This window comes from Myotis myotis, unplaced genomic scaffold (genome assembly GCF_014108235.1).
Source record: "Myotis myotis isolate mMyoMyo1 unplaced genomic scaffold, mMyoMyo1.p scaffold_m19_p_17, whole genome shotgun sequence".
Lineage (NCBI taxonomy): Eukaryota > Metazoa > Chordata > Mammalia > Chiroptera > Vespertilionidae > Myotis > Myotis myotis.
The window spans coordinates 40,674,744-40,690,160 of NW_023416321.1; the positions used below are offsets into that span (position 1 = coordinate 40,674,744).

The window sequence follows — 15,417 nt, forward strand, 5'->3', positions numbered from 1 at the left end:
TTTACAGGTCTAATACTCTTAAAGATGCCAGAGCAGGAAAAGCCCGAGAGCCCGGATAGCTCAGTCGGTAGAGCATCAGACTTTTAATCTGAGGGTCCAGGGTTCAAGTCCCTGTTCGGGCGTTCAACTTTTTTCTACCTAAACAGTCATTTCTAAGTACAATTAATATTTGTATGCCTTCAAACAAAACAAAGGAATAACAAAAATCCTCCTAATTAGTTTTAAAAGGAAGTAGTATTTAAAAGGAAGTGGTAAAACGCCAAGTTTTTAGTTTTCAGAAGATAGAACGAATAATGGGAAGGAAAGTAGAGATGCTTTAGAGTAGTACATATACGAGTCATATATGCTAACTTAAATTTTCTAGTAGCCACATTAAAAAGAATAAAAAGTTTAATCAAGATGTGTATACATTAAGTGTGTGCAGTTTTTGTATATCAATTATACTTCAATAAAACTAAAAATGGAATAATAATAATAGAAAAAGAAACTAGGGGGTAACAGGAGTACATGGGAGATCTCTGTACTTTCTGTTCAATTTTTCTGTAAACCTAAAACTGCTCTAAGAAATAAAATCTGTCATTTTCTTTAAAAGAGTAAAAAGCAACAGTTGAAATTAATTTTAATAACATATTTTATTTAACCCCACGTATCCAAAATCTGAGCATTTTAACATATAATCAATATTTTAATGTTAATGAAATTATAACTTTTTCTGTACTAAGTCTTCTATGTACGGTTTCCATTTTACATTTACAGTACATTTCAATTCATATTTTAGATGCTTGATAACGGCATCAACCTTATCCAACAATTGTTTTTGTGTTGTTTTGTCTTCTGTAAATAGTAGAGTGCAGGGCAATAAGAACAGCGTTTACAATTATATAAATATTCAGAAGAGGACCGTACCAGTTGGTTCCATGGTGTAATGGTTAGCACTCTGGACTCTGAATCCAGCGATCCGAGTTCAAATCTCGGTGGAACCTTAAGTTTTGTTTTTCACAATTATCAATATTTTCCATTATATATTGGTTTTATGTATGAGGTTCTTTTATGAAGAGTATTTAAAAAGAAAAACTACAATTCTGTTCTTTGAGCTTTCACACTAGGCAATTGAAGCCCCTAGCACACTCTGAGGAAAACACAATCACTTGAATATGTATATGAACACGTGTTGCGCTAATTTTGAGAGATAAGAATGTTATTTGAGAACATGTTAATGGGGAGATCAGTTACTAAGAAAAGGTTACTTCGGCAGTGTCCATCAGGTCTTGTTTTGGGGCTGGGATGCAGATCTAGATAGGATATGTCTTGAATACCAAAGAGGGATAACAGTGGTGAGACCTCTATCAGGAGTCCTTATAAAATTGAGGAAGATCCCACAAGGTCCTGCATGAATTGTTACAGGATTCATGAACCACGAGGGGGGGAAAAAAAACTCTAGGTTGGCAGCGGTGGGATTCGAACCCACGCCTCCGGAGAGACTGGAGCCTAAATCCAGCGCCTTAGACCGCTCGGCCACGCTACCTGCGTGAAGTAAGGGTTCCTCCACACTCCTCCTAAGAGACTATAGAAAAGTAAGCTAGAAATGGTTGTATTAAATTGGCTGGGCTTCTTTGGAAACCATCTAGATTTAGAACTGCAGAGCAGCGGATAGCAAAGCAGATAGGCCCAAGGAAACAAAGACACACAGAAATTTACAACGAAATAAGTTTATTTTGATGAGTGGGGCCACATCTGGGAGTGGGGTGCGCCTGGGCTGGAAGCATCATCCTCCAAGCAGGCAGCTGGAGCTCTGTGCTCGTCCCCTCACTCATGTTGCTCTCTCTCCCTATTTCCTCCACCCATGTGCTCCCGCACTCCCACCTGGCTCACCTACTTTGCGCCCGCTACCTCTCCCTGGTAGGCCTCAGGTCCTAACCGCGAGCTCTTGGTACGCCCCTCCCTCTCCCCCTCCCCCATCCAGCTCCCGTATGCCGTCAGACGCCACCGCTGGATAGCGGGCTCTGTGGCGCAATGGATAGCGCATTGGACTTCTAGTGACGAAAGAGCGATTCAAAGGTTGTGGGTTCGAATCCCACCAGAGTCGGTTTTATTCCAACTTTTATTTTCTTTCCTTTTTTTTTTTCCTAAAGGTCCCGTCCCTCTCCCCCTATCCTAACTCTGTTTTCCGTCTGTTTTCAGTTCCAGCCTCAGTCTCTGCTCTGCACTCTTCTTTACTTACCTGTCTGCCCTGGGACTTGGGCCTCGGAGAGCAGGACTGGGGGGACGGGAGACAGAAGGGGAGGGAAAGTAGGCGTGGACGCCGAGATAAAGGCAGGCCCCTGGCTTTGGGACACACGGGGATTTAATAACCACTTTATTCCATGCACTAAGGACTCGAGAAGGGGTTGGGGCTGGGCTGGGACAGAGAGGGTACAATCCTAGACGCAAGCGGGGGGCAGGGGAAAGGGACAGGAACCAGGAAAATATATATTTATATAGATACTCTAATATAGACCACATCTCACCCGCGCGCTGCGCCCGCGCGCCCCGCTGCCCTCCCCAACACCTCCTCGCCCCGACTCCCGGATCCCTCTGCTGCCCTTAGGCTGGAGTCTCTACCCTACCCCCAGCCCCGCCCCCACCCCCCACAGCTTAGGGCCAAGGTCTCCAGAAAGCGGGCGGCGGGAGCGGCGGGGCCTTGGGCGCCCCGTCTTGTCTGTAAGGAGGCGGAGGCGGCGGCTGCAGTCCGGTGAGGGGTGCCGGCTCGCCGGAATCCCCGGCGTGGGGGGAGCAAGGGGACGGGGACCAGGCGCAACCAGGGCTAGGGGAGCCCTGGTGCACTGGGGGGCGCTGGTGCAGCGCGGGGCCAGGCGCCGGGGCGGCGGGGTCCAGCGGTGGGCGCGATGCTTGGGGCCTCGGATCGATGGGTTCCGGCCGGGGCGGCTTGGGGCGCAGGTAGACATGCAGCGCGGAGAAGAGCTGGGCACGGGCGGCCGGGCTGGCGTCGTGCGCGAAAGCCGCCAGGCGAAGCAGGCACTCCCGGAAACCCGACAAGTAGCAGCTGGCGAGCGCCTCGGCGTCCTGGGCTGGGAACCGGGGGACCCCTGGAGCCGCGGGGCGGGTGCGGCCGACGGGAGGACGGGCGGTCAGGGCAGGGGCCCGGCAGGGGTAAGGGAAGGGGCGGGGCGCAGAAGTACCAAGGCCGGACAGGCGCACAGAGACAGGAAACCAAATGGACGGACAGAGAGAAAATGAGGGAGACACAGAGACAGACACGCGCGGGTGTTATTAACCTCGCCTCAGAGCAGAACCTGCCACTCCCCAAGCCCACCGTCCACGGCAGAGTCCGCCCCATCTACCCCGGCCCGGGCCTCGGTGATCCCCCCTCCCCTCCGCTGCCCCACCCCCGCGCTGTACCCGGGGGCTCCACCCGGCTTCGCTCCCTCAAGTAGCCCACGGCGAACTCCAGTATCTCTGCTTTCTCCAGCTTCGGGTTCCGGAGGTTCTACAGACAGGAGGGGAGGGCGCAAAGACAGAGGGGTGGGGAGAGAGGGGGAAAGTGGCAGGGGGAAGAAAGGAGGGAGGGGTGCAGGGGCTGGGGGTGCCCCCGGATCGCGTGTGCGCGCTGACCGCAGAGCGCGCTCCCGAATGCGGGGTGGAGATGACCGAGAATGGTCCTCACCCACCCTGCGAGGAAACTGTCCGACCCGAGGGGAGGAAACCCACCCCGCGTTGGGAGGAGGGCATTTAAAGTAGCAAACCCAGTGGGTGAAATGAACCACCCTGCTGGCTGTTGGGGGCGGAGAGGGCAGGAGGAGGAAGAATTTGCAGGCCCGGAGGTTGAAACAGACCCACCCTGGAGGGAAATGTACAGAGCAAGGTGTGAAACTTACAGGCCCGAGAGGCGGCCACGAAGATCGCGTTCTGAGAGCAAGAAGGGGTCTGGGATGGGATTCCCAGGGCGGGACTCAGGCGAGGGTGCCTCTGGGCCAGGGTCGCCAATGCAGCCAGCATTTGTCCCCACCCAAGTGGGAAGCCCTGGGACGCGAGGACGGGGTGCTTGGGGGTCCGGAAGGACTGACCTGGTCCCGGGTCCGCTCCAGCAGGAGCAGCCTCAGCTCCTCTAGGCTGCGGTTGATGCGATCTCGGCGCCGCTTCTCCACCAGCGGCTTCAGCATCTGGGACCAGCAGGAAAGGGAGAGCGGGCCGACGGGACCAAGACTCAGCGCGGCCGCGCGGGCGTGGGGACCCCGCCGCTGGGACAGTCCGGCCTCCACCCCCTTCCCCAAGACTCCTGAGAGCCTAGGGCCCGACCCGCTCGACCCCTCTCCGCTCCCCCTCCCAGCGCCCCTAGGGGTCAATTTCTGAAGCTCGCCTCCTCTCTCTCCCGGGTCTTCTGCATTCTCCTCTCTCAGTCTTGTCCTCCCTCCTCCCCTCTCTGTGTCTCTCCTCCTCTTTTCTCTCTACTTCTCCGCATCGTGCAGTGTCTCTCTGTCTCAGTGGAGAACTTTGAGGGCCCTCTTTGCGCCCAGACACGTGGGCCACAAGGTGCCGGACTCAGAGTTGGCGGCCCTGAGTGTAGAAAGGGAGATACCCAGCGCGACCGCACCTCCTCTTCTCCCTCTAACCCGTCTGAGCGGTCACCCTTCGTAACTGGTTCTAAAATCCTCCACCCCGCCTCGGGCCTCTGGAGCCCGTTCCCACCCGGCCAGCCCGCGCGGAGCAAGTGCGCGTCTCGCCTTTGATTCCCGCCCTCCGCCCTCCTCCCTCCTCCCTCCTCCCCGAGCCCTGTGCTCCTCTCGGTGGTTTCACGCCAACACCAGCCCCCGCCCGCGTCCCCGCGACCGCAAGCCGCCAACTCCCGTGACCCAAACCCCCAGCCTGGTGCTTCTGCCGCCCACGCAGGTCCTGCCTGACCCTGTCCCCCTCCTTCAGGCTTTGCAGCTTGCTCCCCAGCTCCTGGCTCCGCGGGTCTCCCGTGCATATCGCCCTCCTGCAGCCCAGCTCTCAGAGACACGGTCCCCTGCCCGGACCAGGGATCTCGGCTCCCTCTTCTCCCGCCGCTCACCTTGGGGCCGTCCCTATTCTCGGCTCGATCCCGGGTGACCATCGCTCCTCCGGACCCTGGTGTGGACGAGCCCCTGCTCCCGTTGCGCCTTATATCCCTCAGGCTCCCGGGGGCGGGGGGGGGGGGGGACCAGGACCCGCCCTCTTAGGCACCCGGATCCCTCCGGCTGGGCCCCAGGCACGAGGCTCCCGGAAAGGGGAGGAGCGCTAGGGGGAGGGGGAGGCGTGGAACGGGCCTGGAGTGTGGGAAATGAGGGGTCAGCGGAGCACCAGCTGTTTTAAGGACCATAAGGCTGTATAATGAGGCGGGCCCAGCTGAAGGGAGGAGGTTATTAGGGGGGGAGAGAGTTCAGGTGATTTGGGGTCAGAATTTGCCACCAGAATCGCAGCTTGTTTGGGCGGTCACCGTACCCCCGCTGACAGTAAAAAAGAAGTGAGCACCCTCGGCCCCTAGGCTGGATCTTACACATCTTCACCCCAATTATCCTGCTTAAAATAAGAAGAGACCTAACGGGTGGGAGGCGGATCTATCTAATTCAGCTGGTTTCTGCCTGGAGGGGGAAGAGACGCGCTGTGAGATCGAAGGCGGTCGTATTTAATTCCCCAACGGGGCTGGGGGTGAGGGGGGCTGGGGCCGCACCCGAGTCCGGAGGGGCGGCGGGAGCCCGCGCTCGGGCGCACTGGTCTAGGCCTGGGCCGTTTGCGCTGAGGTATGCGCTCGAGGTCCAGCTCATCCCAGCAGGATCTAGTGGGGGAACCACGCGTGTTATCAAGTAGCTGTTACAGAATCAAAGTAGGTAACCGGGAAGAAGACCGTCCTGAGGGGTGTCTGGACTGGGGAGAGGGGAACCTCAAGGAAGAGGAAGCAAAGCACGGGCAGGAGGTGGAGAGATCTTTCCATTTACAAGTATTTGATTTTAAAAAGGTGGGAGATTCGGGCGTGTGGCTGCCAGGACACCTGACACGAGTGTGCTCGCTCCCAGGTAACTATAGGGGAGCAGGGAGCAGGAAGTTTTCTTAAAGGGACAAGAAAGGGATACAAAAAAGGGACCTACACCCACCCCAAACCAAGACCATGACCCTCTGCAGAATGGTGCGACTTCAGGGGGAAACGATCGATGAGGTAAAATCAGAGATTTAACAGGACAGCAAGAGTGCTAGCGACAAGGAGGCGTCAAGACAAGGTTGGAGACCAAGTCGGAAGATAGACGCGGAGTAGGGAGCGGATGGGACTCCGCCTGGCCCTCCCCGTGCCCCTCCACAACTTGATATTCTTCACGGAGCCTACCCTGCCAAAGCCCGAGCCCGAAGGGACGCAGACCTTGGGGAGAGCGCTCCCATTTGGGTTCAGGGCCCCCAGCAATCCCACCTCCCCGTACCTGGGCCAAATGGGAACGCAGATGTGTGGCCCCAGTAGCCCCCGCCGCCCCCCTCCTTGGGAACCTGGGCTCAGGCTGAGTTTTTCTCACCTGCACGCGAGGTTTGGGGGCCCCGGGCTGTTCGCACCCGGGTGTGGGGCCGCCCCTGGCCATATGGGGCGACTTTATGGCCCAGTGGCCGTATCCGGGAGAGAGGAAGGATGGCTGGGTTGCTCCACCCACCTGAACTATTCAGACCCACTCTTTCGCTAGTTCCCTCGCTGACACAACCCGCCTGATCACCGCTACGCTGACCTCTTATAAGCTCTGGTGAAACCTGGCTAGAGCGCGCATTGGTGGTTCAGTGGTAGAATTCTCGCCTGCCACGCGGGAGGCCCGGGTTCGATTCCCGGCCAATGCAACACTGCCTTTTTTTTTTCTTTTTCACAACAAAAACTGAAAGAAGTTTGATATTTCTCTGAGAAGCACCTTTCATTAATATTTTCACCACATATTAATATATTACTTTTTACTCTACTGAAGGGTTTGAGGCTCTGGTGGAGATCTTGATTCCATACCTCCTCACACGTCCATCCTCCCAACCAGGGGGTCCTGCTGCCTTGCCCACCACTCCCTTCGCCCCCAGCCCCCGCACCTCCGCAGGCGTGACCCTGAGAAAGGGCACCGCCCTCGGATCCCTGCCCCGGGGTCCTCTGGGCCTCCGCGGGGGAGGGGCGAGGTCTTCCCGCCCCGTGCGCTCTATCTAATCCCCTTGCTCTTCTTTCCATCTCTCCGCCTCGCTCGCTCTCTCTGTCCTACCTCCTGCTCTCTCTGAAGCGCCCTTTCTTTTTCCAAGTCCAAGGGTCTCGGCCTTCGGTGTCTTGCAGTCTTTCTGTGCTGCGTACCTCTTGGCGTCTGTGTCTCTGTATATTTCACGTTCTTTCCAGGTCTCTGAGCAACTTTTGCGCTCACCTCTCAGGGTCTTTAGTTGTCTCTGCGTTTTTACCCGGGATCTCTCCAGCTTCTCCGTCTCTCTCTGCGTGTGCGTCTCGGTGGCTGGGTGTCTCTGGGATCGCTCGGCTTCCCTCGGGTCTCTGTCCCCTGCCCGCACTCCGCGCTCCCACGCTCCTGACATCCCCTGGGAAGCTCGCTCACACCTCCGGGATCCTGCCACCTCCCCGCCCGCCCCTTCCCGGGGGCTTTGATCCCGCACGCGTCGCGCCAGCGGGAGGCCCGGCGCCCCCGCCAGCTGCCGCGGCCACTCTTAAGCGGGGGCGGGGCGGCTGGGTCCCCCCGCTGGCCGCGCGGGTTTCAGGTCTTCCGGCGGGCTTGGCCCCGCTCCGCGCCCCTCCTCCTGGATCTGGCTCCGGCAGCTGCCTAGGCTGTGCGGAGGCTGCGTCTCGGCCTTGTCTGCCTCGGTCACTCTCTGGAGCTCGGCCTGGGCCCGGGTCCCTGCCGCTGGTGTCTGTCTCCTGTCCCTCTCCGTTGTCTTTTTCATCTGGGCCCGGTCTGGGTCCTTCTCGTCTCTGGACTGTGTCAGTGAATGGCAACGCTCTCTTCTCGATTCTAAGGTGGGACAGTGGCCCCCAGAAGGAAATTGTACAACAGTCTGAGCATCTGTGTGTCTGTGCGCACAGCCGGTGTTTATGGAGTGCCTCCTGTGGTGCTGTGGTTAGACTTTGAGGGAACATCGGATCTGGTCTCCCCTGAAACTTACAGTGGGCAGGGGAGACAGAAAATAACTAAGAAAGCAGAAAATAATATAAATTCAGATGCCATGAGGCTGCGGCGGGCGAGGAACACCGGATATGGCAATGACTTGAGAGTGAGGGAAGTGCTACTTTCAGTCTGGGCGTTCAGAGGCAGCCTCTATCAGGAGGTGACATTTTAGCCAGCCATGAGACCAGGCAAAAAAACAACAACAACACACACACACACAAAAAAAAAAAACCCACACAAAAACAAACAAACAACAACAGCAAAAAAAAAAAAAAAAAAAAAAAAAAAAAGAAACCCAGCAAGTGCAAAGGCTCTGGGGCAGGAAAGGGGCTTGCTGGTGGGAGCTAGAGAAAGAGGGTCATTGTCCCCAGGAGGGAGAATGTTGAGCTGCAAAAATGGAAGGAATGGATTTTAGTCTAAGTGCAATGGGAAACTGGTGGAGAATTTTAATAGGAAAGTTATATTCACTGACTTTTGTATTAAAAGATCACTTTGTCTGCTGTGTGGAAGACGGAAGCAGAGATATCATCTGGTTGCCAGAGCAGAAATCTAAGCAAGATATGATTGTGGCTTGCCCTGAGGTGGTGGCAGTGGAGAGGGAAAGTGAACGCCTAGGTTTTTGGCTGAAATACCAGGAGGTTGGTGGTGCCTTTTATTGAGATGGGAAGGGGCGGGGGGGGGGGGGGGGGGGCGCGGAAAAGGTTTGGGAAGAGAAAATAACCATTTTAATTTACTCTCAGGTTAGTTGAGATCCCCTTAGACATTCAAGTGGAGAATACAGGTAGGCCAGGGATATACAAGTTTGGGGGTCAGAGCTGGAGGGTAAATACAGGGGAGTCATTGGATGGTTTTTAAGGCTATGAGACCGGGAATACCTAGGGAGAGAATGTGGAGAGAGAAAAGGCTTAGCAAGGAGCCCTGAGGCATCCTAACACTTGAGGTCAAGTTGAGGAGGGAGAATTGTCAAAGGTGATCAGAGAGACAGCAGAAAAGCCAGGGGAGTGGGGAGTCTAGGAAACCAAGAAAAGGGAGGGTATGAAGAAGGAGGGAGCAGTCAGCTCTAGCTAAGCTATTGGGAAGTCAAGTCAGAAGAGAGAGAAGTGAGCACCTGGTTTAGCACAGGTGGCCGGAGTGAGAGTGGCCACGCGTCCCGATGAGTGGGGTGAGGTAAGAAGGGGGACGTGAAGGCAGAGGGACAGCAGACGTTGACAAGTTTTGCTGTGAATGGTGAGCATACCAATGTGTGGCAGGTAGATGAGGTTTGCTAGAAAGGGTTTGGGGAGGGTGGGAATAACCAAGTCCTGGGTGGTGGGGGGAGGGGGAGGCGAGGTAGGTAGACTCCAGTGGCAGGCGGAGAAGTCGGCCTCAGCTAGTAGGGGAGGCAGAGGGCCGGGTCCCTCGGGGTGGGGGAGGATGAGGCAAGTTATCGCCGGTTCGCTCATTTTCTCAAAGAAGAACGAACCAAGCTCACCTCTGGAGGGGAGACAGCTACAGGTTGTTTGAAGAGAAAGGGGTGCAGTGTTCATTTTGGAGCGTAGGAAAGCAAAGCTTCTAAGGCCTCGGCGATGAGACTAGGATTTCTAGGCAGGTGGAGCGTCCATCCGAGATTTGGGATCACACATTGGAGTTGCAGAGGCCAATTCACCGTGAAGCTAAAGCAGTTTAGGCTTTAGGACCCCTCACTTACACAGGCCTCTGGGAGGGCCTAGCAACGTCTTCACATGGCCATATGCTTCTGTCATGTCTGCAAATTGAAGATATTTTTAACTGTAAAAGGTAAAGACCACTGTCACCTCCCACTCTGCTTTCCCTCGGTCACATTCCCTCTGCCCCCCCGCTGTGCTGGAACAGCTGTGGGCATTTGGGGGGATCCAGGTATGGAGAAGGTGAGTTGGAAAGACCCAAGATTTACATTTTTGTGGGATGTGTTACTATGGTTCCCAGTCATTCCACATCCAGGTAAGTAAGCCTAGCTGTCCTGGTGTAGGAATGGCTTCCAGAAATACTATCGCCTGTGCCCATTCACCAGGCTTTGTGCTGTGAAGGTGCAAAGTCAGAGGGCACATATGATAATAGAGGAGAAACAAGATTCAGGATAGAGTTGTGATCTCTTGTTTCACGCTAAATACTTTCTGTATTGCCCACCGGTTTGGCTCAGTGAATAGAGCGTCGGACTGCGCACTCCAGGGTCCTAGGTTCGATTCCGGTCAAGGGCATGAACCTTGGTTGCCGGCACATCCCCAGTAGGGGATGTGCAGGAGGCAGCTGATCTATGTTTCTCTCTCATCGATGTTTCTAACTCTCTATCCCTCTCCCCTCCTCTCTGTAAAAAAATCAATAAAATATATTAAATACTTTCTGTACCTAATTTTGTATATTTTTCTAAAAAGCCCTTCTCACTCTGACCAATTAGGCTCAGTGGATGGAGCATCGGCCTGTGGACTGAAGGGTCCTGGGTTCGATTCCAGTCAAGGGCCTGTACCTTGGTTGCAGGCACATCCCCGGGTGTGCAGGAGGCGGCTGATAGATGTTTCTCTCTCATCGATGTTTCTAACTCTCTATCCCTCTCCTTTCCTCTCTGTAAAAAATCAATAAAATATATATTTTTAAAAAAAGCCCTTCTCGCTCCAAACACACACACACACACACACACACACACACACACACACACACACACTCACTTCAGGCCCCCCAAACCTGAGAGGAGTTGTTGGGGCCCAGTGATTTTTCTCCAGCCACTGTTCCTGTGCAGATGTGGCTCTGAGGACATTCCTACCCCCATTCCCAGCATTTATGGGGGTGTTGGATAGGGTCTCTGTGGGTCCGGCATGCCTCTATGTCAGTGTGGGCCTCTATGTATGTCTGTTTGTGTGTGTGCACGTGGCGTGTGTATGAATATCTGGGTCTCCAGCCTCTTCCTGACACTGGGCCACTGGGCTTGGGAGAGAGGAGCTCGTGTCCACACGTGCTGGGTCCATAGAGAGGCAGGGGGCAGGGAGGGACTGAGACAGCACAGCTGGCCCAGTTGTCTGAGCTTCCCCTCCCTGCTGGGATACCGCCCAGGCCTGGGTTCCAAGGCTCAGCTCCTCCCTCTTTGTTCTTCAAAAGGAAAGCTGGCTTCCTGGGACCCCCCTGGGTCCTGGGTAGGGGGAGTGTCTGACTCCAGAGGGTTGGATCCTGGGGGTTGGGGGTTGGGAAGTAGGAGGACCAGGCCTCTGGGCCAAAGGAAGAATCAGGATAGAACTGCAATTTTAGACGGTATGGTCAAGGAAGGACTCGTTGAGGTGAAATGTAAGGTGAGAGGTCAAACTACAGGGCTGCCTGGGGGAAGAACACTCCAGGAGGCAGAGGGGTTTGGCCTACAGAAAGGCCTTGAGGGGCAACATGCCTGGTTTGTCAGAAGAACAGAGAGCAGCAGGCCTGCATAGGCGTGGTTGGAATGGAGGCAGCAAGTGCAGAAGTTGTAGGAGGTAAGATTGGAGCCATCACGGGAAGGCTGGTTATGCAGGACCATCTAGGCCAGCGACGGCGAACCTGTTGAGCTCGGCGTGTCAGCATTTTGAAAAACCCTAACTTAACTCTGGTGCCGTCTCACATATAGAAATTTTTTGATATTTGCAACCATAGTAAAACAAAGACTTATATTTTTGATATGTATTTTATATATTTAAGTGCCATTTAACAAAGAAAAATCAACCAGAAAAATGAGTTCGCGTGTCACCTCTGACACGCGTGTCATAGGTTCGCCATCACTGCTCTAGGCCCTGAGAAGACTTTGTCAGGACTCACTCATCTCGCAGTGAGATGAGAAGCCAGTGAAGGGCTTTTTCTCTGCTTGCTTTTTTTATATAATTTTAAACTTTAAGAAAAGTTATAATAATAATACAAGAATGCCTGTATACTCCTTCCCCAGGTCTATTAACTATGTACATTTGTCCCCTTCACCTTATCACTGCCCTCTAAATAGAAAATATTTGTCTTCTGAACACAAACTCAGTGTGTGTTTCCTAAGAACAAGGACATTTCTAGCATAATAGTATGTAATAGGACAAAAATCAATATCAGGAGATGAAAATTAATATAATACTATTATTTAATCCCCAATCCATATTCAGATTTCCTCAAGTGTTTCAATGACATCCTTTAAGCTCTTTTTCCCAATCCAGGGTCACATGTTGCATTTAGTCGTTATGTCTCTTCAGTCTTATTTAATCTGGAAGAATATATATATATTTTTTAACATTTAAAGAATATTATTTTAATCATATGCTTTTCTTCAAACAAGGAAAAATTATTTACTTTAGAACCTGGAGATTTTAGTGGAATATTGATTAGCAGGTGAGTAACTTTGGGACGTAAGTTTTACTCTATAAACTTAGGTCTAAGTGAAATGACAAAATTTTATTGTGTAGTTTCCTTTTTCTTAGAGTCAATACTTGCTTTGTTTTTTTGGTTTGTTTTCGTTTTCTATGATGTATTATTAATTCTTTACCCAAGCTCAACGTAAACTCTCAAGTGTGAGCAAACCGGTCACATAACCCATCAATTTCAGCTTTAACAGTTATTTAAAGCAGCAATCATGAGAGAGAATCACTGATCAGCATACTGCTCCCACCTGGACCTGGACGGGTTTCTGCTTCTCTTTGCTACGCAGCTCCTGGGGTTTCCTTCATCATCACCTTGAGAATTCCCTTCACGTCTTTTTTTTGTGTTAGGCTCTGGGTTTCTTATAAGTCATGTCCTCTTGCCTTACTGCCTCTGTTTTGGTGTTATGCAGTCTCTAGTTTGCTTTGAGAAGGAATGGATGGGATTTTTCTTTTTAAACATTACATGTCTGAAAATGTCTTCACCTGATTTAATTGATAGCTTGGTTATCAAATTCTAATCTGGAAGACTCTTTGTTGTTCTTGAGCTTCACAGTTTTGCAGAGTTCAGGATCGTCATTTTGTAGAATGTCCTTCAGTTTGGCTTGTCAGATGGTTCTCCGTGGTTAAATTCAAATTATTCAGTTTGTGCATTTTTGGCAGAAATGTCACCCAGAAGTGATGTTATGTCTTTCTCAAAGCATTCCATCAGAAGACAGGTGTCAGTTTGTCCCAATATTGAGATACTGTCTTCGATCATGTGGTTAAAGTGGTGTTTGCCTGGGTTCCTCACCGTAAAGTAACTATTTCCTTTTAGTGGTAATTAACATGTAATTTGTGGGAAGATATTTTGAGATTCCTTAACGCCTCATCAAAAAAGTTCACCCACTAATTTAGTGTCCATTGTTGATTTCCAACTTTAGTACTCCCTCTATATTTATTAGTTGGCAATTTACTGTAAAAAGAGCTTTCAGTTTTCCTCTCTTTATTTATTTATACTGATATGAACTTTAGATTCTTATTTGACTCAATGATTTGTAATCCACCACAATCATTATTTATTTTATGCTCAGATTGTCCCAGATTTTGACTTCAGTCCCTAGCTATTGTGTCTTTTTTATATATACCCAATATTCTTTGAGTATCTCTTTACTTTCTGGCAACAAAATGTTTAAAAGATAATCTCATAATTTTGAAACCCCAGCCATGAAGTCAGCCTTTTTCCCCAAGGAGCTCTGATTCATTTTAATAGCGTGATATTCAGTAACCAAGATCTGGACACTTGGTGTACTTATCACTATCACTAGTTGTGTATCATTCCTTTGAGGCTCTCCCAGTGGGCAGAGCTAAGAAATATATGTATGTGTGTACGCGAATGCATGTATTTCTTTTTTTTAATATATTTTTATTGATTTCAAGAGAGGAAGGGAGAGGGAGAGAGATATAGAAACAACAATGGTGAGAGAGAATCATTGACCAGCTACTTCCTGCACACTCCCCATGGGGATAGAGCCTGCAATCCAGGCATGTGCCCTTGACCGGAATCGAACCCAGGACCAATAGAACCCAGGACCCTTTAGTCCACAGGCCAATGCTCTATCCACTGTGCCAAACTGGCTAGGGTTGTGTTTATTTCTTTATCTATATATTAAAAGCAAGAAATTCATAGATACTCCATTGAAAGAAGAGAGGAATGAAAATCATTTATTTTTTACAAAGAATCACTTTGACCCTGGTTGGTAGCTCAGTGGTTAGAGCACCGGGCCACACACCAAAAGGTCTTGGGTTCTATTCCCGGCCAAGAGCATGTACCTGGGTTGAAGGTTCAATCCCCGTTCCACTGGCAAGTGCAGGGGGAGGGAGCAACCAGTTAATATGTCTCTCTCACATCTATGTTTCTCTCCCTCCCTCCCTTCTACTCTTTCTAAAAACCAATGGAAAAATATCCTCGGGTAAGGATTAACCAAAAAAACTTTTTTTTTTTTTAAATCACTTTGCTCAATGTGTTCAGAATAGACTGTAAGGGAACAAGAAACAAGAGCAGATACTCGGGGTGAAAGATGAGGGTGGCTTGGGCCAGGGTGTAGTGGTGAAGTAGTCAATTTTTTTTTACATATTTTAAATAAGAAGTTGCTGACATTCAATGTGCAGTGTGTGAGAGAAGAATCAGAGAGGATCCTAAGGTTTTTAGTCTGACCAACTGAAGAAATGGAATGTCCATTAACCCAGATGGAAAGACTAGAGGTGGAGCAGGTTTTAGGAAGACACATCAGGAGTTTGGTTTGGACATTTTAAGTTTGTTATTGCCAACTAGATATTCAAGTGGAAATGATATGTAGGCAATACTATATATGCAATGCATCTGTAACTCAGGGAACAGCGCTGGAGCTAGAGAAGAGAATTTTGGATGTATTGATGTATTACTAGTTGATATGTAAACCCCTGAGACTGGAGATCACTAAAGGAGTGAGTACAGATACAAGAGAGGTTGGAAAATTGAGCCTTAGAAACAAGCCAACATTTAGAGATCCAGGAGATGATGAGTCAGCAAAGGAGTTTGTGAATGAACTGCTAATGACCTAGAAGGAATATCAGAAGAGTGTGGTGTCTTGGGAGGCAAGGGAAGAGAGGTTTCTCAGAGGGAGTAAGCATCTGTGTCAATTGGTCATTTGGTAACCTTCACGAAGGCAGCTTTGATGAATGGGGGCAGGAGCACCTGATTGGAGAGAGTTCAAAGGAGACTGGGAAAATGGAATTGGAGGCAGTGGGTATAACATGTTGCAGAGAGGGGAACAGAGAAATGGAGGGATAGACGAAGGGGGAACATGAGGTCAAGATAGCTTTTGTTGTCTTGCTTACTCTAAATTGGAATACATTTTAGTCTGTAGGCTGGTGGGAATAATCCAGTTAGAGAGGGAAAATCTGAT

The 15,417-nt window shown here is 50.9% G+C and overlaps 1 protein-coding gene and 5 non-coding genes across 7 annotated transcripts; 4 read left to right on the forward strand and 2 right to left on the reverse strand.

Moving 5' to 3' along the window:
• The first annotated feature begins 49 nt into the window (after positions 1–49).
• On the forward strand, positions 50–122 carry TRNAK-UUU. The gene has a single exon. It is a non-coding gene; the product is annotated as a tRNA-Lys (tRNA).
• A 789-nt stretch (positions 123–911) lies between these two features.
• On the forward strand, positions 912–983 carry TRNAQ-CUG. Its single transcript has one exon. It is a non-coding gene; the product is annotated as a tRNA-Gln (tRNA).
• A 460-nt stretch (positions 984–1,443) lies between these two features.
• Positions 1,444–1,525, reverse strand: TRNAL-UAG. The gene has a single exon. It is a non-coding gene; the product is annotated as a tRNA-Leu (tRNA).
• A 183-nt stretch (positions 1,526–1,708) lies between these two features.
• HES7 (hes family bHLH transcription factor 7) lies at positions 1,709–7,667 on the reverse strand. 2 transcript variants are annotated; one of them, XM_036342046.1, is made up of 4 exons: positions 7,227–7,667; positions 4,065–4,160; positions 3,400–3,487; positions 1,709–3,086 (listed from the first exon to the last, which is right to left on the reverse strand). In XM_036342046.1, the coding sequence occupies exons 2-4, from the start codon at positions 4,158–4,160 to the stop codon at positions 2,635–2,637; spliced, it is 636 nt and encodes a 211-aa protein (XP_036197939.1). In that variant the 5' UTR covers positions 7,227–7,667; the 3' UTR covers positions 1,709–2,634. The 2 variants fall into 2 exon arrangements, with proteins under 2 accessions (XP_036197939.1, XP_036197937.1); XM_036342044.1 differs by lacking the exon at positions 7,227–7,667 and adding an exon at positions 5,051–6,369.
• Positions 2,000–2,086, forward strand: TRNAR-UCU. Its single transcript is given in 2 exon segments — positions 2,000–2,036; positions 2,051–2,086. It is a non-coding gene; the product is annotated as a tRNA-Arg (tRNA).
• Positions 6,758–6,828, forward strand: TRNAG-GCC. Its single transcript has one exon. It is a non-coding gene; the product is annotated as a tRNA-Gly (tRNA).
• Positions 7,668–15,417: the final 7,750 nt, after the last annotated feature.

Coding starts and splice junctions, on each gene's coding strand:
- HES7 (XM_036342044.1), bottom strand. CDS start 5,092: ATGGTCACCCGGGATCGAGCCGAGAATAGGGACGGCCCCAAG. Junction 3,488..4,064: donor TGGAGCGGACCCGGGACCAG/GTCAGTCCTTCC, acceptor TCCTGTCTGTAG/AACCTCCGGAACCCGAAGCT. Junction 3,087..3,399: donor AAGCCGGGTGGAGCCCCCGG/GTACAGCGCGGG, acceptor CCGCGGCTCCAG/GGGTCCCCCGGTTCCCAGCC.